The sequence below is a fragment of the Arachis duranensis genome, chromosome 4 (genome assembly GCF_000817695.3).
Source record: "Arachis duranensis cultivar V14167 chromosome 4, aradu.V14167.gnm2.J7QH, whole genome shotgun sequence".
Taxonomy (NCBI): Eukaryota; Viridiplantae; Streptophyta; class Magnoliopsida; order Fabales; family Fabaceae; genus Arachis; species Arachis duranensis.
In genome coordinates this window covers 106,569,523-106,597,353 of record NC_029775.3, presented here as the reverse complement: position 1 = coordinate 106,597,353, position 27,831 = coordinate 106,569,523, and the positions used below count along the sequence as shown (strand labels likewise).

At 32.4% G+C, this 27,831-nt stretch overlaps 1 protein-coding gene across 1 annotated transcript in view; it reads left to right on the top strand.

Annotated features, from left to right (window-relative positions):
- Positions 1-15,286: 15,286 nt before the first annotated feature.
- The window catches only part of LOC110280206 (receptor-like protein 9DC3), a 46,723-nt gene continuing 34,178 nt past the window's right edge, over positions 15,287-27,831 (top strand). The window contains 3 exon segments of the mRNA XM_052260659.1: positions 15,287-16,275; positions 16,501-17,585; positions 17,587-18,013. Of these exon segments, the coding sequence (XP_052116619.1) occupies positions 15,295-16,275; positions 16,501-17,585; positions 17,587-18,013 (2,493 nt within the window). The 5' untranslated portion in view covers positions 15,287-15,294.

The window sequence follows — 27,831 nt, the reverse complement described above, 5'->3', positions numbered from 1 at the left end:
TTACTTTTAGAAGAATAATTTTCTTTAAATAAAATAATAAATCATGAATATATAACTTATTATTTATTTTTCTCAAAAACTCGGGATGTTATGTCTTACCTACCTTATAAAAATTATTGTCCTAAAAAATTATTATATTGGAACAAGTTTAAACTCAACTAAAGAAAATAAGATCCACGAAGAGAAGTACAAGAATACCAAAGATAATGTTTGGAAAAGGTTAGGTAGGCAATTAGGTTTACAAGCAAATAAAGGTACATGGGGACAATAAGATTTAGTCGGGAAATAATCAAATCACATTCTAAAAAAAATCTAAGGCCAGAATTCCAATGAAAATAATGAAAAAGAGATGGCACGAGTTCGTGTAGCACGAATAAAGAGAATACGTCCAAATGAATCCTTAAAATGCAACTTCTAACGTTCCCAAACCCCTGATTCGCATAATCTATTATTTCTATCTCGTCTATGATAATCTATTTAGTATTCCTATATACACAAGTCATCAGTATTAAATTGGCCAGACCTAATACCATGAGAGATACAACGGTCGACTAACAGCATTAATCAATAGACAGTCATGCTTTTAAAACTCAAACTCTTGTCTCTAGGACAAGTCCTATTGCATAACAGACACTCAGAGTATGCAGTGAAGCATAGTCAATCCATTCCCAAGGCTCTAACAGGAACGAACTGCTCTGATACCATAATGTAACACTCTAACTTTTAACACCTCATAATCGTACTAAAAGTCCAGGTGTTACTTACCTCGAAACCTATTTATTCTATACTATTTTTATTTAATATTGAGCCTTCGCAAATACGAACCAAAACTTTCACAAAAAAAACGAAGAGTCGGCACTTTAAATCATTTAATCACAAAATTATATATATCCACGTAGCATTATATACATAGACTTACTCAAACATCCTCAAATACAATTTCTACCCTTCTAAAAACTAAAACAATAAATGACGAGGGAAAAACAAAATCTAACAACTCAACTTGTAAACAAAATCTTCTATGTTTTTGTTGTTCCGCACTAAGCCTTCGCACCTGTAGCTGAAAGGGGTGGAGATAGGGGGTAAAAACTGGGGAGTTCTTAGTAGGGTCAGGGTTAAGAGTTAAGTTCATTTTATATATACTTGCTCAGCAATAACAATCAACAAGGAACCATCTAGTTCAACAATTAAAGAACACAGAATTCAAACAATCATTTAGCACACCCACAATCACAGAAAATACACTCACAAACAAATATGCGTAAACAAGTATGATGCATGTTTATCCCTAGTGCAGGTAATGAGCTCATCTGTCAGTTTTGACCCGCTCCTGACGTAACTTAGCAACCTTTGTCTGAATTTGGTTTTTAGTGCCATAACCTCTCTCTTACAGGTGCGACTCTCTTGAGTCGATGTATGCAAACATAACCTCTGTAAGCAACCTCGGTCTTACAGGTGAGGCTCTCTTTGGCCAATGTATGTATCGATAACCTCTGTATAGCAACCTCTTTCTTACAGGTGCGACCATCCCCTCTGGATTGGCCGATGTATCTCTGGAAGCAAATCTCAGTGAACTTACCACCATATCTCTGCTCGTTTTCAACAGGTAAACAATCATCTCACCTCGTTCGCAGTATCAAACAATATCTCTTCTTATCTCTTTTTCTTTTCGTTCTTTCTTTCGTTTCTTTTATTCCTGCTCCCTGCTCTCCTGTAGTAGAGTTCTTGAGATTTTTTTAATATTTTCTCTCTACTCTCCTGTGGCAGAGGTTTCTTTAATATTTTTCTTTCCTCTTCTTTTCTTTCTTCTTCTTTTCTTTAATCTTTTACTTCTTTATCATAACATCACATTCTTCCCTCTCATTTCCCTAAATGTCTTACGGAAAAGAATTATAAATACTTTAATTAAATCTACATCCTCTAAAGCTTTTAAAATTACTCTGCTTGGTTACTTTCTCATTAATATTACACATTATAATATTATTACAAAATAATATATTTGATAAATACTAATTATAATAATGATTTATTTTAATATAAATGAGTAATTTTTAAGAAGTATTTAAAATAATATTTATAATCTTCTTTTTAAAACTCAATTTATAAAACCTTATTTTTAAACATTTACTAATTACTTTGTAAATCCCGAACTCTTTAATATTCTATTCGTAACCTCAATGTTTTATAAAATTATATTTTAACCCTCACTTATTTTCATATTTATAAAAATAACCCTAAATTTTTATGAAATATCTATTTTTATCCCGTACTTTATTTATTACCTAAAATATCCGAAAACTTATATAATTACAAACTGCACCTCGATTTTTATATATAAATACAATGTTACCTTTCAAAAATAAAGTTTAAATACTAATCTTTCTCAAAATACTACATCACAATAGCCCCAAAACTATTAAAACAACCACAACTAAGATGTTCCTCATAGCCAAACCAACAAATCACAAGCAACAACAATAATTCAACATAAACTCATTCAAACTCAAACAATAATCAATCAAATCAACATTTACTAATCAAATTCACATCTAATTATTATAAAAATTACCAAACCTTACTTCCGTACGAAATCAAAATAACAGAAATTTCGGAGAACCTTTCTGACCGAGCGATTGAAGAAGAAAACGATAGAAATCGTCCGTGCCTCCTAGAATTCTAATTGGCCAAACTCAAGAAGAAGGAGAGCTACGTCACCATGCTATTAAATTCTACCGGATAAAAGTAACACCAACGTGTAGAGAAAGAGGATACAAACATTTTTACTGGACCAAATATTTTATTAGAGTTACAAATCGTAAAAATTCGAAGCTGGAAGTTCATGGCATCCATGGAATCCCACACGGCCTTCTCTCCCTTTTTCCTTTCTTCTTCTTATTCGGTGATGATAAGAAAGAATGAAAAATGATGATGGATGATTAATGTAATAAAAGAAATATGTGTGAATTAGGTATATATATTAGATATATATAATAGCATACATGTATATGCATACATGTATATACCTTGGCCTTCGGCCAAAGAGAATAATAATAATAATAATAATAATAATAATAATAATAATAATAATAATAATTAATATAAAAATTTTAATAGATTTTAAATTTAAAGTAGTTAATTTGATGTTTTTTCATAAGATTTATGCCATAATTACTTGAGTGCTAAGAACGATGCAATTTCTTGTGATCTTAGCAAGGCTTTGATGCATGTATTGCTTGATGATAGGTGAAGAAAGGCATGGAAGGAAGTTGAAGAATGGCCATGGAAAGAAGGAGGAGAAGCAATGTTGGAGGCAAAGGCAGAAGCAAAGTTCTACATAATTCTGGTGCCAACGTTGGAGGGAACGTTGGAAAGCCAATGTTACCCCCAACGTTTTTTTATATAATGTGCTTTCTGGAATTTGGAAAAATTTATGGCGATGCGTACGCGTAGGCTACGCGCACGCATGGATCGTGAATTTTGACAATCCACGCGCATGTGTAGGTAACGCACACGCGTGGATAGGCCAGCGTTGGAAGGAACGTTGCTAGTCCAACGCTGAGGCCAACATCTTCGAAAAGCTTTCAAAAACTAGAATTGGGGAATTTGCATCCACGCGTATGCGTAGGTGACGCGCACGCGTGGATGTGCATTCTGGTCCCAAACATGCACACGCACAGGCAGCGCGGAGGCATGAAGTGGTAAGTTGTACCATCCACGTGTACGCATAGGCCACGCGCACGCGTGGATAGGCGAACGTTGGTGCTATTCACGATCCACGCGCATGTGTAGGTAACGCGCACGCGTGGATAGGCCAGCGTTGGAAGGAACGTTGCTAGTCCAACGCTGAGGCCAACGTCTTCGAAAAGCTTTCAAAAACTAGAATTGGGGAATTTGCATCCACGCGCATGCGTAGGTGACGCGCACGCGTGGATGTGTATTCTGGTCCCAAACATGCACACGCACAGGCAGCGCGGAGGCATGAAGTGGTAAGTTGTACCATCCACGTGTACGCATAGGCCACGCGCACGCGTGGATAGGCGAACGTTGGAGCCCCAACATTGAGTCAAACATTGATTGCAACACCCAGAACCCATTTTCTCTAAAGGAACGTTTGACTCAACGTTTGCCCAAAAACGTTGACTCCAACGTTGATAGCAGAACTGCACAATTTAGCACCTCTCTCTTCTCAACAGAATTTGGGAACCAATCCAATCAACTTCAACAGAGACTAAGAGGCCCAATCCAAGGACCTGAATGCTGAATCAGAAAGTGTATAAATAGAGAAGGATTTAATTTAGGAAGCGTTAGCTAGTAGAGATTGGCTGTAGAGTTAGTTAATAGATCAGATATTGTATTTTTCCCTTCTGTATTTTCTCTGCACTTCTCTGTAACTTTCTGTTTTCTGGTTATCCTTGAGCAATGATGAACTAAACCCCAAATTCATTAGGGGGAGGAGCTTTATTGTAATTCAAATGAATCAATCAAATTCTTCTTCTTCTCAATTCAATTGTGTAGCTATAGGATATCTTTTTCTTTGATTGTGAATTTATTCACTCCGGAAGGGGGTTTAATTCAGCTGAATGTGGGTGTGAGCCTCGGAAGGGTAATCACCTACATTAGAATTGGAGCTCTATCCTTCACAATTCTCTTAATCAACATTATTCGGGAGGAATTGAGGTTTTGAGAATTTGTGTGGCTTATGGATGAGAGAATGTGCTCTAACTCTCCTCATGACAATTAGATCAAGGAATTGGCAAGATTGATTATGATTAGAGAGATTGGATTACCAAGGAATTGGAAACCAATCAATTTCTATCCGCCATAGATCTAATCATATGATTGAGAAAGGAGTTTAGACTCAATTGATTCTATGAAGGATTATTATATCTCCAATCCCTGATGAATCATTATCTTTGATTTTCTTCACTCTAGATCTTCTGATTTTATTTTAATTGCAATTGTTCAACACTGTTTTGATTCCCTGCACCCATTCACCTTTACAATTCCTGCCATTTAAGTTTTCTTGAAATTTAGATTCTGCCACTTTACTTTCTTGCACTCTAAGATTCAGTTATTTACATTTCTTGCAATTTAAGTTTCTGTCATTTTGCTTTCTTATTCTTTAAGTTTCAGTCATTTAAGTTTTTTGCCATTTAAGTTTCTATTAATTTTACAATTCAGCATTTAAATTTCTTACAATTTACTTTCTGTAAATCAAATTTCACTCAAATCATCCACTGTCAGCTTGACTAAATTCATCACCATACTAAAATTGCTTAATCCATCAATCCCTGTGGGATCGACCTCACTCTGGTGAGTTATTACAATTTGATGCGACCCGGTTCACTTGTCGGTTAGTTTGAGCAGAATTCATTCCCCCCCATCAGTGTGACATATTTCTTTGTAGACATCCACTAGGGAGACCTTGAGAGGAGTATAATTTTTGTATTTTTGAAGTTTCTCTATGTTTGGCTCCTCTTTTTTCTTGGACTCCCTTTCTTTGTCCTGAGGTGAATATGGTAGGTTTGATCTTGAAGGGGGCTCTCTTAGTCGAAAATTTTCTTCTATGTTGATATATTTCTCGATTATTTCCTGAACTTTGTTCAGGGAGGTCGGGTACCTTTTTGATATTAACTGGGAGAATGGTCCTTCTCTGAGGCCATTAACTAAACCCATAATTATGGCTTCAGTTGGCAAATTCTGGATTTTCAAACAAGCTTTTGTTAAACATTTCCATGTAATCCTGAAGGATTTTCCCGACCTCTTATTTTACTCTCAGCAAGCTTGGAGCATGCTTTGTTTTATCCTTTTGGATGGAGAACTTGGTCAGAAATTCTCTGGCTAGGTCGTCGAAACTGGCAACCAACCTTGGTGGCAGGCCGTCAAACCATTTCATCGTAGCTTTAGTCAGAATGGTGGGAAAAGCTTTGCAGTGTGTGGCGTCAGAGACATCTACTAGGTACATTCAATTTTTAAAGTTGCTTAGGTGATGTCTCAAATTAGACGTCCCATCGTAAAGATCCATGTCGGGTGATTTGAAATTTCTGGGGACTTTGGTCTTCATGATCTCTTTTGTAAACAGATCGTCTCCTCCAAGTGGGTTTCTTCCCTGTACAACCTTGTGATCCAAATTCGAAGATCAACCTCTAAACTTTGGAGTTTTTCCTCTAACTCCTTGCGTCGCTTTACTTCTCTTTGTAACTCTCGTTCGGCCTTTCGTTGTCGCTTGGCCTCGTGCTCGAGTTGCCTCAAGCGATCTTGCTGTCCATGGACCATGTCTAGAATTTCTTTCGTATGGAGATCATCCTCGTCCTCAGAATGGTGCACTTCAGAATGGATTCTTCTTGAATGAGGTTCCCAAATGGCCCCTCCCCGTGGGGTCCTTCGAGAAATCGAGGTGGAGGAGGTAGTACAATAGCCGGTTTCTCCGGTTGAACTTCTTGCTCAGATTCAGAGGTTGTATGGTCATCCTCCCGTTGGGGTTCGCCATTGTTGTGGGATGAATTCCATGTCCCCAGCAATGGTGCCAATGTTCCGAGGGTTACATGAAACATTGATTTGGGCCTGAACGTGAGGTCTAGGTCCCTTTGAGTGACAGCATCTGACCTATGATGTCGAGGTGCCGCCTGTCCGAGTTCTTCGTGAGGAGGTGGGGGTGGTACCTGGGAGAGACTCCAATGCTTAAGTTAGCAAGGGCTTTAGGCAGATTTTTAATAGATTAGAACGTGAGTTATACTTGGGGGGTGCCAGTGTATTTATAGTAGAGTTGCTAACCACTTTTGGTTGGAGTGATCTTATCTTTTCTGACAGATAAGTGTTTCCTTTATCTTGAGAGTTTGTTGAGATTCACCTTCTAGATGAGATAGGGGTTTTAGGGAGCAGTCCGCCCGCCTTGAGTAAGCGGTGCCTTTTCCCTTAGGAGTCGGTGTCCGACCTCTTTGAAGAGGTCGGACTTTATCATGAGATCCACCTTTATTGGTGGGCCTTTCAATGTTTGATGGGCCTTGGCTGTAGATTTGGGCTAGGGTATGAACACATCACAATAATAATTCAGATTTAGAACTCATACACCGTAAGTTTGCTACAAATGCACAAAAATGTTTCCTTTAATGCATTTTTCTTCTTTTTTTCGTTATTTCTTTCTTTCTTTTAGTTGAATGAATGTAGGTTCATCCTCTTCCGAGTAATTTTGCAGCATTATGTGTTTCTTCTTCTTCTTTGTTTAATTTTTTTTGTTTTATTTTTATTCTTGTTAAGAGAGTAAAACAAGAAGAAACTTAAGAAGGTAAAACAAAAAAGAAAAGATGAATAAGAAAAAAAAAGAAGATGATGACGATGATGATGAAAAAGAAGAAGAAGCAACAGCAGCAAAAGATGAGGAGTAGAAAGAAGAATAATAAAAAGAGAAAGAGTTTTGAATTATGTAAAATTTATCAGAATAAAAATACACCGAAATTTCTTAACAATAACACATAAATTTCTTAATTTTTACATTAAAATTTTATTATAAATACACAAAAGTATTTTTTTAAATATTTAAATTTATCTAAATAATAAAAACTAATTTTATAAACATAAAAATTTGATTTTTATTGACAAAATTAACTGAACTCTAAAAAATTATTTGAAATTCTTAAACTAACCCTCTTAATAATATAATTTGCTCTATTTTACTTTAACCTCCAATCCTCTATTATTATCACCCAATTTCTTTTTCATCCAACCCTCACTCTCAATTACAAATCATTGCCAGAGAATTATTACCACCATCTTCTTTTCTGAATGGTTATTTCTTTTTTTCATGTCTTTTTATATCCACATTTGAATGGCTCTTTTAGGATAATTAATTAATTTTAGAATAACAACTCAGTAGTTTTTAGTAGAAGTGTTTATACATCAAATTCAATTTACATATTTATAGTGTTTATTCGAATTAAATTCAAAAATTTGGATATTGATCCAATTTATAAGACTATTGAATTGAATTCATACACTAATAAGATCAAATTACAAATTTTGTGTAAGTATATGTAGATCCATAAAAATAAATAAATAATATTCTTTTTATGTTTCATTAAATTTTATTGATATTTTTGTTAATAAAAATAAATATTTTAAAATATTTTTATATTTTACGAATATATTCGATATTCAATCTGATCCGTAAATGTATATATTAGATCGAATCAGATCTAACTTTAAAAACTATAGATATAAAATTTGATTCGATAATTTTAACGTGAATTGAATTGAAATTTTGGCCATATCAAATCTGATTTGCGTTGACCCATAGTTTCATCCATAGTTTTTGGTGTGGTTCGTTTTCGTGCAATAGGACTCCTCTTTTAATGCTTTCTACTACTCTAACTAACATCAAGATTCATATGATTCTATTACTAGTCTCTTTTTTATATATATTAATTTATATTTTCGCCAATCACTACCAAAAGGTGTATGATTTATGAGTAATTTGTTTTTGTCAAAAAGCAAAAAACTATCAAATTGTTCCCACACATCTAAAACGCAGAAGAGAAGTTAATTATAATAATATTGGTAAAGGCAGTTTTAGAAACAGCCTATAGCTTTCTTGAAAACTTTTTCCTTACAACCATGAACAAGTAATTTGGAGTAAATAAACTCAAATTTTCCCAAAAATTAAGAGACAAGAAAAATATGGTACACTTGTTTACCCAATTGAACAAGCAATGATGCGGTGCTTGTGCTAAATACTTCTCGTAGTAAAAAGAAGGACTTGGGTGGTGGTGACGATAAAAAATTAAGGAGCGAAAATGGAATAAATTAAATTATATTAAGAAGATTAGTTCAGGAATTATGAATAATTTTTTTACGATTCAAGTAATTTTGTATCTTAGAAATCTATTTTTATTTTAATGGATACAAAGATAGTTTTATATTTTTATGGATAAAATTATTAATGTTTTAAATATTGATGGATAAAAATAGTAGTTTAACAATGATATTATATACATTAATTAGAGATCAATATTTTCTTGTAATTACAAATTTTAATCAATGAAAATAATTTGTCTTAATGATACTTATATTTATTTAAGGAGCTTAATTTTTTTTAAATCATAAATCAGATGGTTAATAATAAAAAAATGAAATTAAAATCATAAATCAAATGGTTAATTAATTATTAATAATTTTAGATTTTGAAATTTAAAAAATAAGAATTTTAAATTAAACCAAATCACAAACAGTGCAGTTACACCCAATATCACGCTAACTTCCTTCTCTATTCGTGAACTTTGGTCTGTAGAGTAACTTAGCCGTTACTTCACTTTTCCGCTCTCCAATCCAACGCTGTCCAAATTGCAGCTGCCATCAACGCCTAGTCTCTCTGCAAATGTCCAACCGTGCCACACCAGCCCCAAACAGCCTCCTTCACGCTGCCTATTCGCTACCGCCCAGCCTTCAACTGACGCCATCCAGCCTCTCCGCGAACGTCCAATTGCGCCACACCAACCCTGGACAGCCTCCTTCGTGCTGTCCACCCACCACCGGCCGTGCAGCCTCCCCCGCAATCCATAGCGTTCACCATCCGCTATAGATCCGATCAATATACAGGGACGTATGTGGCTAAGGGAGCTTGATCATGGTTATTTTTTCTGTTTATTCATCTCCTTCTTCTACTATTTCAAAGGGCAGTTTAGGATGGTCATTTTAGTAGGTATGTAGATGGTTATTTCTATTCTTATGTGGATGCTTATTTTGATTGGATTGGATTTAATTAGTTATATATAATTAAAATATGTTGGATGTTCAATTCATTAGGTATGAAGATGATTATTTTTATCCTTAAATGGATGGTTATTTTTACTAGGGGTAAGCGACGCCGGTGACGACGTGTGGCAAGTCAAGCAACGACGGTGAAGTGGAATGATTATTAATGAAGGTGGGAATGGCAGTTAGTTGGAAAAGAAGAGGGTACTAGAGTGAAATGTTTTGTTAAATTAGAATTTGGAACGGTTATTTTTTTAAAATAACTAAGTTAATTTTTTTATTTAGATAATTTGTGGAATAATTTTTATTTTTTACATGTATTTGACTAAATCTTCAGTCCTTTATTCATATTGTTTAGATTTTTCGTTGCGTCTCTAACCAAGTTATTTCAAAAATATCAACCACTAAACATAATAACTAATCTTTTTAATGAGCTTCATGTTTTTATAACTCATGAGTTTAGAGTTATGACTCATTGATTTTAGACAAAATTTTATTCTCACTTAAATGTGATTTTTAAAATTTTAATTTACTCAATTTTGACTTTAAATTTGACATTTGTGACTCACATGTTAAGGTGGACTGGATAACTGATATTAAATTTTGAAAAAGTATTAATTGTGTATAATGTGTACAATGGATTAAAAAGATAAAATTACAATTAAAAATCTAATTTTTAATTAATTATTTAATTTTAAATTTTAAAATTTTAAAAATTAGGATTAACATTTAAACTCATTCACACTACGTACACTTATTTCTAATCTTACCGTAAGCTCTAATATACATTCAAAACTCACCGACATCTTCTCCGGTCCTCACTTCGCGTCACTGAATTCCTCACCGGATATACTGACGCCGCCGCATCCTCCCACCGACACCATCCTCACCTCCGCTGGTAAGCCCGACGAGCATCGCCCTCCGACGCTCAGCCTAACGTTGCTGCCGCTTTTTTTTGCGCCTCTCTTCCGAACCGACTTCGCTTTCTCCCATTCCTTCAAGTCTCTTCTCACCGATGATACCACAATGCTCTTCTTCTTCTTCTTCGGATCCAAGCATGGTTAGCTTTTTTCATATTTGAGCTCTATACTTCACAATAGTGCCACTTTAGTCATGCCTAATCCTTTAAAATTATGTTTCACCACAATAGTTATTTTTTTTGTTTATTCATCTTCTTCTATTTTAATGGTCAATTTAGGATGGTCATTTTAGTAGGTATGCAGATGGTTATTTTAATTTTTATATAGATGATTATTTTGATTGGATTGAGTTTAGTTATATATAACTAAAATATATTAGATGTTCAATTCATTACATATGCGGATGATTATTTTTATTCTTAAATGGATGATTATTTTTACTAAGAGTGAGTGGCGTGTGGCAGGTCAAGTAGCACGGTGAAATGGGATGTATTGATGAAGGTGGGTGGCCGCCGATTAAAAAAGAAGAGAGTATTAGAGTAAAATACTTTAGTAAATTAGGATTTCAGATAATTTTTTTTTGAAATAACTAACTGAATTTTTTTAAAATTTAAAATTTAAAATTGAGGAATTTAAAATTTAAAATTTGATTTGAAATAACTAAATAAAAATTTTTGAATTTATTATTTATTTTTATTAGATTAAATAACCAACTCACTATAAATATTGTCAAGATTTCTCATTATTTTTCTAGTGAGATCCATTCTAATTTTAATTTTCACTTGAAGAAACGTCCAACACCATTGGAAGTTCTTTTTCTCCATTTTTTTGCTTTTGTTAGATAGAAAATCGAAAACATGATGGATGGCGATAGTAATGATATTAGGAGCTCCAACAAGGCAACAACCAACGCTTCAATAGAAGCATTGTAAGGAAAACTATGCATAATCTCGAGTGGTATAGGTGTGAATATCAATCTATTCTGTATTGATAAAGAATAAATTGAAATTTAAAGAAGTTTTTGTTTACGTGTCTAAATTATAATGTAAATATAAAATTACTATACATATCTTTTTCTTGTTTATTTGGCTCTTGCAATGTCTGAAATTTTCTCCATTTCTATTGAGTATTGAGTATGGTTGTAGAGTGTTGGTAAAACATGAGTTGTTTTATTTGAGGAGTTTGTTTGCTTTATACGAGTCGTTTGCTGAGTTTGAAATAAAATTTTGAAAAGATAAAAAATTTAACATAAAAATTTAATAATAATATTTATATTAAAATAAAATTTATAAATATAATTATTTTCTTTTTAAATTTATTATTAATATGTAGGAATACATATGGTTAATATTAACAAAAAAAATAAATCTGAGTTTGATTAATAAAAAATTTTGTTTAGGTTAATAAGCCAAATTAATTTTAAATAAAAAATCAGTTTTAAAAAAGAATCCGTTTTTAAATGAAAAAAATTAGGTTTTGCACATAAAAATATTTGTTAGATAATTTTTTTTATTTTATTTGATTTTATCTTTTAATTTTAATGTGTTGTAAAAGCCAACAAAAATTTATTTAATTTAGTCTAAATCTAACATATTTTTAATGTTTAAAATTAAAAATTATTGTGTAATAAAAATAAGAAATGAGAATTAAATTTAGGTACTCTAAATTATATTTAAAATATTTTTTTGTGATTATTATAATAAAATATTTGAGTTAATTATTTTTTTAAAAAATATTACTAATTTCTTTATAAAAAATTTGGGGATTGTAGTTCCAATTATCTCAACTAACCTCCCTCTGATACGAGTGTAATGTTACTATGCTTGATATAAGTGATAAAGTATCTCTTCAATCATAACTCGGACAACATGCATCTGTCCGATATAATATATTTTCTAAAATAAGATATATTAACTTAAAATGGAAGACGCAAACACTTATTAACATGCATAATAGAGTATTCCGTTCAATACAATAAGAATTATATTTTTTTTATAAAAAATATATTTTCATGAATATTGTCGCTGTGGATAAAATACTTGGATATTGCAGAAATTTTATTTGTTTAACGTTAAAAATGTTTGGTAATTTTTTTTTATATTCATACGAATAAATTACGAATCTGTTTCTTTACATATTTCTATAATTTCTGAAATATTCCTAATATTAAATATTATAAAAATAAAAAATTTTAGAAAAGGAAATATAATAATTAAAAGAATTTATATGGATTTCTAAATAATACTGCAATAGTGTTTATTTCCATAGTACAAGTGTTCCTTAAACATGGGAATTTGGTATATTTGGAGATAAGTTACACATAAGACCTAACAAAACTTTGTAAGACCTGAAATATATAAAGGATCGGAGTATATTATTCTCATGTGATAATTAAAATTTTTTAATCAATATTTTAAAATTTAGATTAGTACTTTTAATTTAGTGTATATGGATATGTATAATGATGCAAATTTTGGAAAGTTGTGAGGTCAAAATTATCTTGATATACTTATTTGCATAATTATTTTTTCATTTAATTGATTATGCAAAAATAATTTATGTTTGGCTACTAGAGTTCGAAGGTGATATTAAGATAATTTATGTTAAAAGGAAATTCTATGATAATTACATCGTATTTTTTCTACATTCTTATTACACACACAAAAATTATATATAATAATAGTGAGTATCTATTCCTATTCTAAGGAATAATAAAATTGTTAATCCAAAAATATTTTCTATATATAAACCCATATATTATAGTTTTTGAATACTACTTATACTTCTTTTTAACCGTGAATATTTCTTTCTCTTTTCAGTCTTGTTTGGCACCTTGAAAAGAAATAAAACGCTTCCTATTTATAAGCTAAAATTTTTACGTTGCATTTCTCAATACACATCGACTCTTCTTCAAATTTTTACATCACGTTATTACTCTTCAAATCTCCTACGAAAATTTCTTCTTCCTTTTTAATTTTTAAAAATGCCTTTTTTTTTTCTCAGCTTGTTGTAAAATAAACAAATAGAGAAAAGAAGTAATATAGAAATAAAATAGTGAGAATAAAATTTTTATTAATATTCTCTAATATCTATATATATCTCATTATAATTAAAATTTTATAACACATTCTCAATAATAATATGTTTACTGTAATCTAAGAGAAAGGTGGATCGATTGCTTAAACTTTGCAAACACCTTTTACCTTTATAAATTATAAGGATCTCGCTAGGGAGACAATGGACTATTTGTACAATGTGTACAATGGCTATTAAGTTATGAAATGAACATCCCATATACTATTTAGAATAACCATCCGAGTACAAGGGATAATAAATATCTTCTCGAATCGAACTCTTGACCTTTCGGATCTAGCGCTTTAATACCATGTCATGATACCACTCATCCCAAAAGCTTCAACTAACAGAAATATGTAACACTAATAATTATATCTCTAATACTCCATAAATTTCCATTGTACACATTGTATAAATATTTCATTGGCTCCTCATACTTTTCTAAATTATAATCGTGATGACTACGAGAGACTTGAGGTCCATAACAAACACCTTTTGACTCATGTTAGGCGCATGATGGAAATTGCATAATTAACCTAATAATAAGCAATCCTCCGTCAATTTCCAACAAATTTTTAATTCAAGATTTTAATTTTAATAAATTTTAATTATTAAATTAGTCTTTAATTTTATGAAAAAGTTTAATTTTTATATCAAATTTTACTATGAAATTAAACAAGTCAATTCTTATTTTTATTTAACAAAAATATAAAAAATTCTAAACAATTTTAAAAATTTTAGATCAATATCTTGATTTAGATGAATAATTTAATTTTCAAACTGATTTGTCTAATAAAATAAAAATTCAGAAACTGATTTGATCCTTAAAATTTGTGAAAGTCTAGTGGTAAACAAAAATTCTTTTAAAAGATTGATTTTAGACTAATTCATGTGTAAACTAGAAACCCTTCTAAAAGCATTTCTATTTCACAAGAATATTTGTGGAGATAATGAAGGCCACAAGTTTCATTTCACGATTGAACTTTTTACATAGTGATTAAAGAAATAAAATATCACGCTATACTACCTTAGCCCAAAGGTTTATGTGGAACTCATCAAAATGCTGATAAAATTTCATACGGATGATTGAAAACATTTCAAAACACATAAATAATGTCTCAACCTTTCATTTACTCTAAAACTATGTCATCTTATTAACATATGTTAATATACTTGGGAAAAATAATAAAGAGCATAGCACTCTTTAAAAAGACCTGCTATTATAGAAATAAGAAACACATGTTTTAAGTTTTAATTTTAATTTTTCTTTTTAAAAAAATTAAATAATTAACCCACATAACTAGTAAGTTATTATTTTAAATTTCAGTGATTTATATAAAGTAATAAAACATAATACAATAGAGAATTAAGATTTGTTAAAAAGTATAACACTCCTTGTTATTTAATAAAAAGCGTTTAGTTTTTTTTCTCGTGTTTACTTCGGCTACCCCTTTTTACCAGTAGGGAGAGGTCGTTTCTCTATAAAAGCCATTTGGTGTGTTCTAAACTTGTCATCTCAATATTTGCATTGCACTAAACTTACTAATACATCATGGGATCGTTATGGTCTCTTGTTTTTCAAACACATTTTCTTTTTCTTTTTTCATTGCTCTTCTCATTGTCCACTATCATAAACGGTCACCAATGTCATGGAAGTGAAAGCAATGCTTTGTTGCAGTTTAAGGAAAGCTTTGTGATTAGTAAGTTTGCTTCTTATAATCATTTTAGCTATCCCAAAACTGTTTCTTGGATGCCAAGCATAGATTGCTGCTCTTGGGATGGCATCGAATGCGACGAGTTCACCGGTCATGTGATTGGCATTGATCTGAGTAGCAGCCAGCTGTATGGATCAATAGATGCTAATAGCAGTCTGTTTTCTCTTGTACACCTTCAAAGCCTTGATCTTTCTGACAATGACTTCAACCACTCTCAAATTCCAACCATCATAGGTAACTTTTCACAGTTAAGATACCTCAATGCTAGCAAATCAGGATTTTCATCATCTGTGCCTGATGTATTCACAAACCTCACATATCTGCAAAGTCTTGATCTTTCCCATTGTGACCTGTATGGTGAATTTCCAGCTGGAATATTCCATCTTCCAAACTTGACAACTTTGGTTTTGGCTGAAAACCGAAACCTTAATGGTGTGATTCCTGATTTTCAATCAAGGGCACTTGTTAACAAGTTGATTATCCCTGCAACAAATTTTGGAGGTAGAATACCAACATCCATTGGTAATCTTACTTCTTTAAATTGGTTGTCCATTGCAGAATGCAATTTCCAAGGATCTATTCCTTCTTCCTTTGGCAACCTCAATCAGCTGGTGCATCTAGACCTTTTTTCCAGCGGGTTAACCATTGGCAACTTCCCATTGTTTTTTGTGAATTTCACCCAGCTATCTTTCTTAGACTTAGAAAGATGCAATTTAACTGGTGAGATACCATCTTGGATAATGAACCTAACATCTTTAAATCACTTGCGTCTTCACAAAAATATGCTTCATGGTGAAATTCCGTACTCTCTTTTTAGAATGGACAACCTTGAATATCTTTCTCTAGGCTTCAACATGTTGCAAGGCGAATTAGAGCTTGGATTATTTTTGAAGATGAGGAGGCTTTCTATCATTGATTTGTCTTACAACAAATTATCCTTGCTCAACGAAAAAGGTTCTTTCAATGGTACCCTTCCCCCACTTGAGGTGTTATTCTTGGACCAATGCAATTTAACTGGTCGAATTCCAACTTGGATAATGAACCTAACTGGCTTACAGTGGTTGGGTCTTCAAGAAAATTGCCTTCAAGGTGAAATTCCTCATTTGCTGTTTTCACTGGAGAATCTTGAAACACTTTCTCTTAGTTATAATTCTTTTGAAGGAGAGCTTGAGAGTGACATGTTTTTGAAGCTCAAAAAGCTTATTTATCTTTCTTTATCCGACAACAAACTCACTTTGCTTCCGGGAAAAAGTTCTTCCAATGGGACCCTTCCTCCATTAGAAGTTGCAGGTTTGGATTCATGCAATTTGGTTGAGTTCCCATCCTTTTTGCAAGACTTAGATCAGTTGGTATCTCTGAGGTTATCAAACAATGATTTCAAGTCAGTAGTACCTAACTGGATTTGGGAGAAAAAAAGTATTCAAAGTTTGTCCATTTTCAATAGTTCACTGACAGGGGAAATATCTCCATTGATCTGTAATATAAAATCACTTGTGCTTCTTGATCTGGCCAATAACAACTTAAGTGGCACCATTCCGTCATGTTTGGGAAGCTCTAGCCAATCTCTTCAAATCATGATGCTACCAGGAAACAAATTGTTTGGTCACCTTCCTCAAACATATGTCATGGGAAGTGCCCTTAAGATGATTGATGTCAATGACAACAATTTGCAAGGCCAGCTGCCAAGAGAATTGGCCAATTGCAGAATGCTTGAGTTTCTTGACGTGAGCTATAACAAGATCAACGACTCATTTCCGTATTGGTTGGGATCACTTCCAGAGCTGAAAGTTATTGCCTTACGTTTTAATGAATTTCATGGAACTATAAATTGTCCAAGTATATGCACATTTCCAAAGCTTCACATTCTTGATCTTTCCCACAATAAGTTTTCTGGAAATTTGACTCCAGAGATGATCAAGAATTGGAAGTCCATGACAACTTCCAACATAAGCCAATTACAATATGAGGATTCGGCTATCCATATTCCAGGAAAATTTTGGTTTGTTTATATTTTCTATTCATTCACAATGTCTAACAAAGGGGTTGTCACAGATTATGAGCATATTCAGAAAATATTTTACTGCATGGTAGCCATTGATATTTCAAGTAACAGAATTTCTGGAGAGATCTGTTTTGGGGGATCTCAAGAGTCTTGTTTTGCTCAACATGTCCAATAACTTGTTTATTGGTGACATTCCATCTTCCTTTCGAAAACTCTCAAACCTTGAAGCACTTGATCTTTCCCTCAATAGTTTGTCAGGAAAAATTCCTCAAGAATTAGCAGAACTCACCTTTTTGGAGTTTTTCAATGTGTCCTTTAACAAACTCTCAGGTCCTATACCAGAAAACAAGCAATTTTCCACGTTTGAAGGAAACTCCTTCGTGGGAAACCAAGGCCTGTGTGGGATTCAGTTGAAGAAGAAATGTGATGGTAATTGGTTTTTCCCGACAGGACTTGATAGTGATCATGACTCAGGATCTATCATTGAATTCGATTGGAAAATAATTCTGATTGGATACGGAGGAGGAGTTGTTGCTGGACTGGCACTTGGAAATGCTTTCGGTTCAGATATTCTTGCATGGTTAAAAGGTAAGAAATTACTTTGCTAGTTTGCTTTTCTTACCTCTTTTAAGTTATGTAGCAGTGTGTTATGTTGTGAGCAATTGCTATATGCTCATGTAATATGTGTAAGCCATTAAAAGTGATAGTAGTAAAAGGTTTGAATAATACCTTTGTTAAAAGGAAAAAAAAAAGTTTGAATAATAAGAGAGGTCTTAAGTTAACCTCATTGTTTAAAAGGTAAGAGAAGAGTCTTTTATAGAGCAATGATATGAGAAGCAGATTCAAGTCTGCTCTTACAAATAGAATGCTGCAAGTTTGCAACAATGTCACAGTGTTCCTCAACCTCATTTAAGTAAGTGTGTTCAGACGTTTTTTAGTTGTTTTTGAGGCTAAAAAAAGACAAATCACAATTAATCTCGTGTCTGGAAACATCATGCCAAGGAAAATGAGGATACAAATTCCTGTTTATAGCATAGCGTGTTTTTACAATGTGAAAGTGGAATAATACGTACATTTGTCTATAGCATGAGTCTTATGCTCAGAGGAGGAAAAAGATCTATACGTGAACAAAATTGAGAATGAACAGCAACTCTTTATAATTATAAGGACATCAGAGCTCCTCTTAACACAATATTTAATTTGCTTTGCATCTAATCTCTCACTTTCCACTGCGTTAAGAAAGATTTTGTTTCTTTTGGGGGGAGGGGGGAGTAGTATTAGAGCAATAATAAGTAGTTGGTAGATAAATATTTATGAGATTAGTTTGAAATATTCCTATAAATAGTATGACTCTATTATGTAAACAACAACTTCAATACATCTTTTTTATTTTCGTATCTCTATGACTGCGTTTGTTTATAAGAATAGGACAGGACAAGACATTAGCGTTTGGTAGAGAGACAGAGACTGAAAGACTGATACTGAGAGACAGAGACTAAGAGACAGAGACCGAAATAAATTTCAGTATTCTGTTTGGTGCAAAGTGAGAGACAAAAATTGAAACAAGAATAAAACTCTAATTTAATTTGCACAAAGGATAAAATTAGAATTAATTAATTAAAATGAGGGTATTTTAAGTATAAAATGTTATTAAAATTTCAATTTCCGTCTCTAAAAATTTCAGTCCCCTGTGTCCCTACTTTTTGGAGGTACTGAAATACTGAAATTTTAGGGACAGAGACAGAAATTTTAGTACCAGTCTTTGAACCAACAAACATGATACTGTGTCTCAGTCTCCCAGTCTCTGTCCCAGTACCTCAAAACAAACGCTACCTAAGAACAGGACAGAGACACAAAAAATTGTGTTCTTGTATTCTGTTTGGTGATAAACTAGAACAAATTATGAAAATTTAATTTATTCTCATTTTTTTTCATTCAAAAAATTTGAGATGAAAAATATAACAATAAAAAATATAATTATGAAAAATTAACAAGAATAATGAAAGAAAAAATAAAAAATAAGTTGTGTCCCTTGTTAGTGTCTCCATGTCCTTCCTGTTAAGATTGACACAAAATACACTAATTCAGTGTCTCTGGACACATTGTCTCTGTCCATGTCTCCTCTGCCAAACACGATTTTGTGTCTCAGTGTCCCTGTCTCAGTGTCCTGTCTCTGTAAACAAATGCAGCCTATTTTCTTATTATAAAATCAGAGCTCTATTAGTATCCATGATGAAAACTTCAAACCCAAATAATCAGTATCCATTGTCTTCTTCCTCTCTAATGGTAGAATCATCTTCTAATGTAGCACAACATCCTACTAGCCTTTTCTATATTCATCCTAGTGAAAATCCAACATCTGTCCTTTCACTCCTTTCCTTATTGGCAGTAACTATCATTCTTGGTGTCGATCATTTTCCATGGCCATCATTTTCAAAAACAAATATGACTTTCTCACTGATTCTATTACTTCTCCTCTAACTAATGATCCTCTGTTTTCAATATGAGAGTGTTGCAATAACTTGATGTTGTCTTGGCTATTTCATTCCCTTCTTCCCTCTATTATCGAAAGCGTTGTTTATTTTTCTACTGCCTCTTCCGTATGGACCGACTTTAAAGAGCATTTTTTCTAAAATGATCTTCTTCGTATTCCAGAATTACAAGTAGAAATTTATGCTCTTAAACAAGAAAATCAGTCCGTAACAGAATTTTATACCTCTTTGAAGACATTGTAGGAGGAGCTTGATAACTCACGTCTTCTTCCTATTTGTAATTGCCTAGCCAAAACACATCCCTCACAAGATTTCATCATTCGATTTCTTAGAGGTATTGAAGAGCGTTTTTCTATAGTTCGGGCACAAGTTCTTCTTCTTGATCCTCTTCCGCCCATCACAGGGTCTTTGCTCTTGTCGTTCAACATGATCGTCAACTTCAAAACGCATCTGGAATTCTGGATGATCAACGAACCATTGCTACGATCGTAGAAGCTCGTCGTCCTCCTCTTGGGCGTGGTTGTGGGTATGCCTCTTCAAACCCAGAATGCGGCAACAGCGGTTCCTCGAAGGTTTGCTCTTATTGTGGTCAAGGAGGGCACACCGTGGATATTTGTTACAACAAACATGGCTACCCTTCCGGCCACCTGTATCACCCAAGGAGACCACGATTCCTTAATCGTGCCTCTGCCTCTGTTAATGCCATCATTGTGCCGACACTGCCTCCTAGCTCTCCCACACCGCCAGTTCCCTCTTCTGTCCTAGATCATGAAAAAAGGGCTCCTCATCAGAGAACACGCAAAGCAGGCTTTGAGCCTTACTCAAGCCCAACACAACATTTTTCTAGCATTTCTAAAAAAGGCTAAATCTCAATCATCAGACAACAAGGATAAAAGTCTCTCACCCTCCAACCAAATTGAGCTTCTTCCTAACCCAACTATGGGTATCCATATTTGTGCTAGAGTTCTTATCAAATGAATTCAAAATCTTTCTCAATATTAATGGCATCATTCATAAATTGTCATGCCCTTGTACTCACCAGCAATAAGGTGTTGTAGAGAGAAAGCATATATATATTTGTGAAATGGTACTTATTCTTCTTACTGCTGCACATTTGTCAATGAAATATTAGGAGGATGCCTTTTTGACTGCTACTTTTCTTATTAATCGATTGCCCATTAGGATCCTTAATATAAAATCATCTTTTGAGGTTCTTCATTTTAAGCCCCCCGATCATTCTATTTTGAAGGTTTTTGGGTGTGCTTGTTATTCAAACTTAAGACCCTTTAATAAATATAAATTAGACTATAGGTCTGAGCAATGTAGTTTTTTTTGTTATGCTCTTTTTTCAAAAGGGTTTAAATGTTTAAAACAAGATAGTACAGTTGTTATTGTACGTAATATTATTTTTTATGAAAACATTTTTTTCCCTCATTTTTTCATAAGAATGTTGTCTTTGATTCATCACTAACCTCATTTTGTGAGCATGAGATGTTACCTCAGATTCCTATTTCAAATTCTGCTACATCGTAGTTACCTTATACCTGAAGTTTAGTTCCACCTGCATCAACTATATTTACTAACTCTAATACAGATTTTCCTCCTCCAACTAACAATGCTTCATCATCTATTAATCAATCACCTTCTGAAGTGGTTACTACAGATTCTGCACTAATATCAATTTATGGTTTTGAAATTCAGCCTCCTAAGTTACCTATTATAGAATTTTCATGTTTTCATAATACTCATGCTATGGTAACTCGTTCTAAATTTGGTATCTCTAGTCATATTGACTTGGTTACCAATGTTTCTAAGACAGTTTTTCAATCTATGCACTCCTTTTATTGGCTTCAAGCCATGAAAGAAGAATATACTACCTCATAAAAAATAAAACTTGGCATTTAGTCCCGCCATCAGCCAATTCCATAATTATTAGGTCTAAATGGGTGTTTGCCATTAAGCGTGGACTTGATAACTCTATTAAAAAATATAAGGCTCGCCTTGTGACCAAAGAATGTCATCAAATTGAGGGCATCGGTTATTCTCAAATCTTTAGCTCGGTCATTAGGCCAACAACTACTAGAGTAATCTTATCTTTGGCTTTATCTAAAAGTTAGTCTCTTAGGCAATTTGATTTTAGCAATGCATTTTTCAATGAAGATCTAATTGAGAATGTGTACATGGCACTACTTCCTGGCCTCTTCAATTCTGATTCTAATTTAGTATGTAAACTTGACAAGGCCAATAGTTTGAAGCAGGTTTTCAGGGCTTGATTTTTTAAATTGTGCAGTACTCTATCCATATTTGATTTTCAAAATACTTCATCTGATGTTTCTTTATTTTTTCATTTTTCAACCATTTTTACTCTTTTTCTTGTTGCATATGTTGATGACATAGTCATTACAGGTAGTGATAAATCTAAAATAGAGTTCATTATCTCTAAATTGAATCAATTATTGTCTTTAAAGGATTTAGGACTCTGCATTATTTTTTAGAAATGCCATTTAATTTTTTACCTTCGGGAGACTTATATATCTCACAAACTAACTATATTTGTGATCTTCTTAATAAGGCATCCATGGATAAGTCACATTCAATGCTCACATCTATGCTTTCTTCTCAAAACTAACACTGCAGGGTTCAAATTCTTTTGATGATCCTAGTCTCTATCGATCAATAGTAGGAGGCCTTCAATATGCAACTCTCACTCATCCTGAAATTGTATATTCAGTCAACAAATTTAGCCACTTCATGCACCCATGATTCATCATTGGAAATAGTCAAACGCATTTTGCGTTATCTCTGAGGTAAGATTAATTATGGTATTCAATTTTCTAAATCCTCTGATATTCGTCTTCTTACTTTTTCAGATGCCAATTGAGCCGCGGACCTTGATGATCGATGTTCAACAAGTGGTTACTGCATTTACCTTGGATGCAATCCAATCTTTTGGAGCAGTCGAAAGTAACAAGCTGTAAATCATTCATCTACTGAGGCAGAATACCGTTGCTTGGTTGACACGACAGCTAAGTTAGTTTGGGTTCAAAAACTTCTTCGAGATATTCGTGTTGCTTCTCCCGTTGCTCCAACTTTATTTTGTAACAAGTTAGGTGTTGTTCTTCTTGCCTCAAACCCAGTTATGCATAGCAGAAACAAGTACTTTGAGGTTGATCTCCATCTTATTCGTGATCATGTTCAAAGAGACTTGCTAAACATTGTTCACATACCTTCCCATGTTCAAGTAGTTGATATTTTGACAAAACCATTACCAAGCCCCTGTGTTCATGGATAAATTAAGGGTGCTACTAAACTCCACCCTTAGTTTGAGAGAGTGTAAAAAATATAAACACTAATGAAGTCGCATAGAATATGCTATCACTATAAATACAGTGTAACCAAAATATCTCAGCAATAATTTTTTAGATCAATATTATTCATCTCAAAAACTATTATCTGCTCTCTCTTTCTTCCAATTATTTTCAACACTTTTACTTTTTTTTTTTATAATTTTCACATGGATAGACATAACATTCAAACACAAAAAATTGATAGTCTCATACTTACACCTTAGACTGAAATATCTTAAAGATGCAAAATAGATGAAATTTTGGGATGAATGTTATGGAGAAAATGATATTTTTGAAAAAAAAAAGTATTTTTTATTAAAGAATTAAAATAAGATGAAATAAAACACTTGCCGTAAAATATACTATTAGAAAAAGATAAAATAAACAATTTAAAAAAACTGAAGAGGAAGACAAATTAAGAAAAAAAACGTGTTTGGACCCAACCTTTTGAGAGAGATTGAATTGAATTAGGATCTTGATTAGTTGCAGAACCAAGAATATTGGAAGAACTTTGGTTTTTTATGGTGCTATTAAAATTTAACTGAGCGTTTGACATTTCAGCAAAACTATCAAAGCATGCATGAAGGTTTTTTCATGGCCATAATTGTGGGCTTTGTCACTCTTTTTTTCGATTCTGGTTTTATTTTGCAATGTGAATTCACGTAAAGAAAAATAATTGAATAGACTCTATAAATTGTCTTACATTAACAAGAGTATCAAAATTGAATTCTTGGATTATTTCTTGAATATGTAGTTACTTATATATTTTAGTAGCTTTAAAATGTGGATATGTTGATCACTCTGTCTAGATTCCTAATCTCAATTTTAAGCACAAAAATACCGAATTCACGACTAAATTAAAACTATTTAACAATAAAATAAGGAAAACCAATTATGCAAAGAATGTGGGAGTTTGCAATTAGAGAAAGTGATTGTAATGTCTCACAAGCACAGCCATCATTGAAGAAGAATAAGGAATGTGAAGATTGTGGCGCAACATACTTTAAACAACAGAAGAAGCGATCGCAATACTTAACTATTATCGTGGTAACTGTTATGCGTCAATATGCACACCGCCTCAGAAACTATAACACTCTTCTTTTAGGTGAATGAAACTATAACACTCTGCTACTATTGTTATGCGTGTTTTTTGGGTTTCTGGTGTTTTTTTTTCTTTCTCTTGTTGGGCCTGTAGCCCACTCATGTAGCCACCTAAAACCGAAATAAATCTCTCAATCAAGCAGTTGAGGCCTAACTCAACTTAGGGGGTACATCGGCCGGGCCACACCGGGTTTGGCTTAATTCAGATCTGGTCCAAAATATAGATCGGGTCTAATTTTTGGACCCTAATCCGATCCTAAACCCGATGAAACCTACGCATCTTCGGGCCGGGTAAAAATCGGGTGAAAATTTGGTCTTTAGCATGTAAAAATTACCTAATCTCCAACCTTTATTTCACAATTCACATAGTAAAATTCACTTAAAAAAATATAACAAGAACCAACCCTTCTCTAAAATTATAGTGTAATCATAATCAATACTAATACTATCTAACACCAAATATTTAAATCAATACAAATAACACAATATTATGCATTTGTCTAAAGTCTTATTGTAAGACCCCAAATTTTTATAAATTAAATAATTGACTATTTACAAATTATTGTATTATATTAAGATGTAGCTTTTAAGAAAATTATTTTGATTAGACAAAATTTATCATTACTATTATTATTATTATTACTATTACTATTATTATATTATTATTATTATAATATTATCCTAGCTATCATTTAATTTCCCTGAAAACCATTAAGGGAAAAACGAAAAGAAAGACAAGCCNNCATTTTTGTACAGATTTACAGATTTTGATTTAAAAGCGTTAAAGAGAAAGTGTTACCCTTAATCGTTAACTTGGCTCTGATACCAAATTTTAAAGTCGTCTTTTCTTTTAATTTTATTTTCGAAATTTTTATTAATTCTTCGAATAATTTTCCAATTCATAATAAAAAGTATTGACCGTATTACTAGTATTTATACTTCTGATTTTTATAGTTTTTCAATCTTGTTTTAGTTTATAATATTCTTTTTTGCATGGATTATTGTATATAAAATATTTTATCTGTTTGTCTTTTTCTTTAATATAATTTCTTAAATCCTCAAAAACTTCTTTTATTTCTACATTTTTCGTTGTTTCTAAATATCTTTTTAATTTTTCAACTTCATTTTCCATTTTTTCTTTTAACAGTTTTAATTCTTTTAAGTCATAATATGGTTTTCCAGGCATTTATAAATTTTTTAAGTTTAACTCCAACTTGTTTATATTTATTCTTATTTCTATCCTTTTTATTATAAGGTCATCAATTTCGATCTGAAGATTATTTAATTCCCTTTTATACTCCTTTATTTTACTTTTTAATTTTTTCGCCCTTTTTCTTTTTATTTTATTTTCTGGTTTTTCAATCTTTGTATACTTCATTATTTATCTTAGGATTTCTGCAAATTCTATCATCGATTCATCACTATTTTCTAGAGATTCTATTAATAAATTCTATCATCGATTCATCGCTATTTTCTAGAGATTCTATTAATTTTTCTAGCTCTTCGACTTCTCTTTTTAACTTGTCATAGATTGTTTTTAGAGCTTCAAATGCTCTTTGATTTATTTCAGAAAACTGTAAATAATTCAACCGATTTTCTCTTTCAAAGAGCTTTTGTTTCTTGTCTTGATAAGTTACATATATTTTTTCTTTATTTATTGTCATAATTTAATGTTTAGGGTTTCATTTAATTTTTCGACCTTTTTTGTTAATTCTTTTATTTCAGAATTTTCTTCTTTAATCTTTATTTTGGATAAACTTAAAGGGCTATTAATTTTAGATTCTCTTATTTGAAAATTCGATGAAACTAATTTTCCTGATGGTTCTTTTAATAATAGAACTGGGTTTTCAATAGCTTTATATTTTGGTATTTCTATTTTTACAATTTTCTGAAATAATTCATCAACATAAATTCTTTCTCTGTTTTTAAATATTATACTATGATGGCTATTTGTTAAAGCATAATTTATTGCATATGTAATTGAAAAAAGTTCATCGTCTTGTTCCATTAGATTCTTTATGTGAAATTTATAAGCCAAACTTATAGATCTTCCAAAGTTTTCAGTTGATAAAGGTATAGCATATCCAAGATGAGCATTGAATTTAACATTTACGTTTGCCAAGTTTCCATGAACAATTCCAATTATTTGATCTATTGGGTCATCAGTAATTCTTTTGTCATAAATCGCTAAGCTTATTGGTGAATTAATTCCTTTCATATATGTAGATTTGATTAAGACTTGTATAGTACTAATATGAATCCATCCAATTTTCGATCTCTTTTGTTGATCTTTAATTTTCTCAATCTGTTTACTCAACTCTTCATCATTTATCAAAGCTATTTCAAGCTCTCTATTAGTAGATTTTATCTTTATAGGGCTTTCAAGTTGAATTTTTCCATAGTATATTATATTTTTTCTATTAAAAACTTCTTTTAAAAGATTTTGTTTATTAAAATTTTCATTTGATTTAAGATTTAATTCTGTTTTTAGAACAGCCTATTTTTCGTTATCTAATAAAGCAGTTAATCTATAATAATCAGATTCTTCTGTTAATTCTAAGCTTTCTAAATAATTCATAATTAAGAGATTAGGATAAAGGCGTACCTTTCTGGAGAAAAGCTTCCTTTATTTAGTATATTTTACATAAGATGTTTTTATCTCCAGATGGGAGATTGTAGATACTAACTCCAGAGGGGAGTTTAGAATTGGTTTTCCCTAAGGGAATTCTTCTTCAAACTATAGAATCGCCTCGGCAGCTTCCTCCTTGCTCTCCTAGCATATGAGTACTCTTAGCCTCCTGCTTTCTATGGTTTGATGATCTTTACAATTGCCTAAGCAACCTATTTATAATGGTTGGGTCTGATGGACAATTCCCATCCTTACCCTTCTTATGACGTCATTGCTTACGTCATTGTTTATTATCTTGCACCAGCTACATTGTTGGTGCTCTATGACCTAAGCGCTTACGTCACTATGCAATAATGTTAAGAGATGCTTCAGATGTGCTGTTCTCTTCTTTCATTATGTGGCCTTCAGATGCGTTGTCTCCTTCCTTTATCATGTGGGTTGATTCCGTTTCATTATTGCTTTCTTCAGATAACTCTGAGACACATAACTGGCACTTGTGGTCTTCTCTGTCTTTTATCAAATAGCAGAGATTCCTCTTTATCCCTTCGAAGAGCTTTTCTAAGAGTCCAGATAAGTTGTAGAATGCTGATTCAAATTCCACTAAAAGTCTCATCTCTCTTTCTTCAATTTCATTCCTTTTACTGGACACAAGCAAAGTATTTCTGCTTTTATAATTGATTCTTGTGTAAGATTCCCTTGTTATCTTTTGAGTTCTTTCGAATACCCTTGCTAGTATGCTGGCTAGTCTTCCTTCATGACTGTAGATTGTTAAATCTTGAACTTGATCAATTGGTTGAAAATTT